This window comes from Herpailurus yagouaroundi, unplaced genomic scaffold (assembly GCF_014898765.1).
Source record: "Herpailurus yagouaroundi ecotype Mexico unplaced genomic scaffold, PumYag 180, whole genome shotgun sequence".
NCBI classification, from domain to species: domain Eukaryota; kingdom Metazoa; phylum Chordata; class Mammalia; order Carnivora; family Felidae; genus Herpailurus; species Herpailurus yagouaroundi.
In genome coordinates, this window is record NW_024412411.1 from 509,071 (window position 1) to 511,280 (window position 2,210).

General features: G+C 39.4%; 1 protein-coding gene across 1 annotated transcript; it reads right to left on the bottom strand.

Annotated features, from left to right (window-relative positions):
* Window positions 1-920: 920 nt before the first annotated feature.
* LOC121039505 (olfactory receptor 51G2-like) lies at window positions 921-1,885 on the bottom strand. Its single transcript, XM_040489748.1, has one exon. It carries the CDS (start codon window positions 1,860-1,862, stop codon window positions 921-923), a length of 942 nt encoding a protein of 313 aa, XP_040345682.1. The 5' UTR covers window positions 1,863-1,885.
* Between the last annotated feature and the right edge of the window lie 325 nt (window positions 1,886-2,210).

Consider the following 2,210-nt stretch of genomic DNA (forward strand, 5'->3'; position numbering starts at 1 on the left):
ATTAGAAAAATTATCAAGGATAAATAAAACGCATTATATTTTGATAAAGTGATTTCCAAAAGACATAACAAATCTTAATGTCTATGCACCTAACAACAGAGAATCAAAATACTCACGATAAAAATGATAGAATGACAAGGAGAAATAGACAAATCCACTATGATATTTTGAGACTTTAATAGCTCTCTTTCAGTAACTGACGGATCAAAAGCCATCTTGAAACCTAAATTTTCTTCAGAAATGGAGGACCTTCCCAAAATATAATAAACAACTTCATTAGATTGTTGATTTGATGACTCTTAGTTTCACATTTATTGCTGGTTATTAAAAGATAAGTTATATACTTCTGCTAAGAATAGCTTAACCTGGGTTTAGTGACCATATTCCCTAGTATGTCAACATATATACAAAACAAAACCATGCCTTTATTATCTATGCTGAAAATACAGGATTTGCACATATATTTTTCTAAACAACAAGCATTTATTTCTCAGTTCTGAAGGCTGTTAATCCAAGATAAAGGTGCCTACAGATTTGGTGTCTGGTGAAAGCCCACATCCTGGTTCATAGATGGCCCTCCTTTCACTGTGCCCTCACACGGCTGAAGGGGCAATGGAGCTCTGTAGCCCTTTTATAAGACCACTAATCCCACTTATGGGGGCTCCACCTTCCTGACCTAATCACCTCCCAAAGGCCTTAACTTTTTTTTTTTTTTTTTTTGTAATTCCAGTATAGTTAACATACAGTGTTATGTAGTTGCAGGTGTTCAACAGAGCTTACTATTATTGAGGTTTATATCTACTATCTTAAGAACAAAATGTTATTAGTAATATTTAAATTCAAAATTCTACATTAATATGAAATTCATTCATAAATATAAAGGGACTGGGAGGGAAGTTATATTTTAGAGTCTCTTTCACCTAAAATTTCTGTTGCTTGAATTTCTTGAGGATTCTATCCCGAATCTGTTTGGTCTTGACACTGTAGACAATGGGGTTCATGAGGGGTGGGACCAGCAAGTAGACATTGGCCATGAGCACATGGACAATTGGGGACACATTCTGCCCATAGCGATGGATCATAGATAGCCCAATCATTGGTGTATAGAAAGTGAGCACAGCACAGATGTGGGAGATGCAGGTGTTGAGGGCTTTCACCCTCTCCGTCTTGGAGGCTATACTCAATACTGTGCCAAGGATGAGGATATAGGAGAGGAGAAGGAGCACTGAATCAAGTCCCATGGAGCAGATGACCACCATGAGGCCATAGATGCTGCTGACCCGACGGCTGGATACAGTTGTCTTTATAAGGTCCTGGTGCAGGCAGAATGGGTAAGAGAGAATATTGACAGAACGATATTGAAGCCTCTTTAGGAGAAAGGAAGCCGGAAAGACCAGAGCCAAGGCCCTTCCAGCAATTGCCAACCCAATCCCAGTGATCACACCATTGGTTAGAATGGCCACATAGCGCAGGGGCTCTCGGATTGCTACAAAGCGGTCAAAGGCCATGGCCAATAGCACAGCTGACTCAATAATTGAGAAAACATGAATGAAGTACATCTGGACCAGACAGGCATTAAAAGAGATCTCCCGGGCATGGAACCAGAAAATGCTGAACATCGTAGGCAAGGTTGTAGTAGATAGGCCCAGGTCAGTAAGTGCCAGCATTGATAGAAAGTAGTACATTGGTTGGTGGAGGGAAGGCTCAGTTCTGATGATAAGTAGGATAGTGATGTTTCCTGCAATTGAGGTGGCATACACCAAGAAGATGGGGATGGAAATCAAGCTGTATCTGCTTTCAAGGCCTGAGAGGCCTGTCAGGAGAAAGCGAGGGTACAGGGCAGAGCTATTGAAGACAGACATTGTTGTGATGGAGGTGTCTTCAGTCTAAGTGGGAAGATGAGAACCTGGAACAATTCGGGTACAGTCAATATTGCAAGAAACAGCAATGCTCTGACGCATGCTGCACTCTATGGACTCTTTCCAATCATTCCTTTGGTCACTGTGTATAATTACTACCTGTATTTATTATTTTGCCAGTTAATTTATTCTTTCATCACTGTATATTTATTGAGAACATAGTTTATAAAAGGAAAACTGGCAGTGCTATGATAGAGAGAAATATATAAAAACTGCGTTCAAATACTTATAACCTAGAAAATAAAGCTAAAATTAAAGAAGTAATTTAATATAAGGCCTAAAAAAACACAG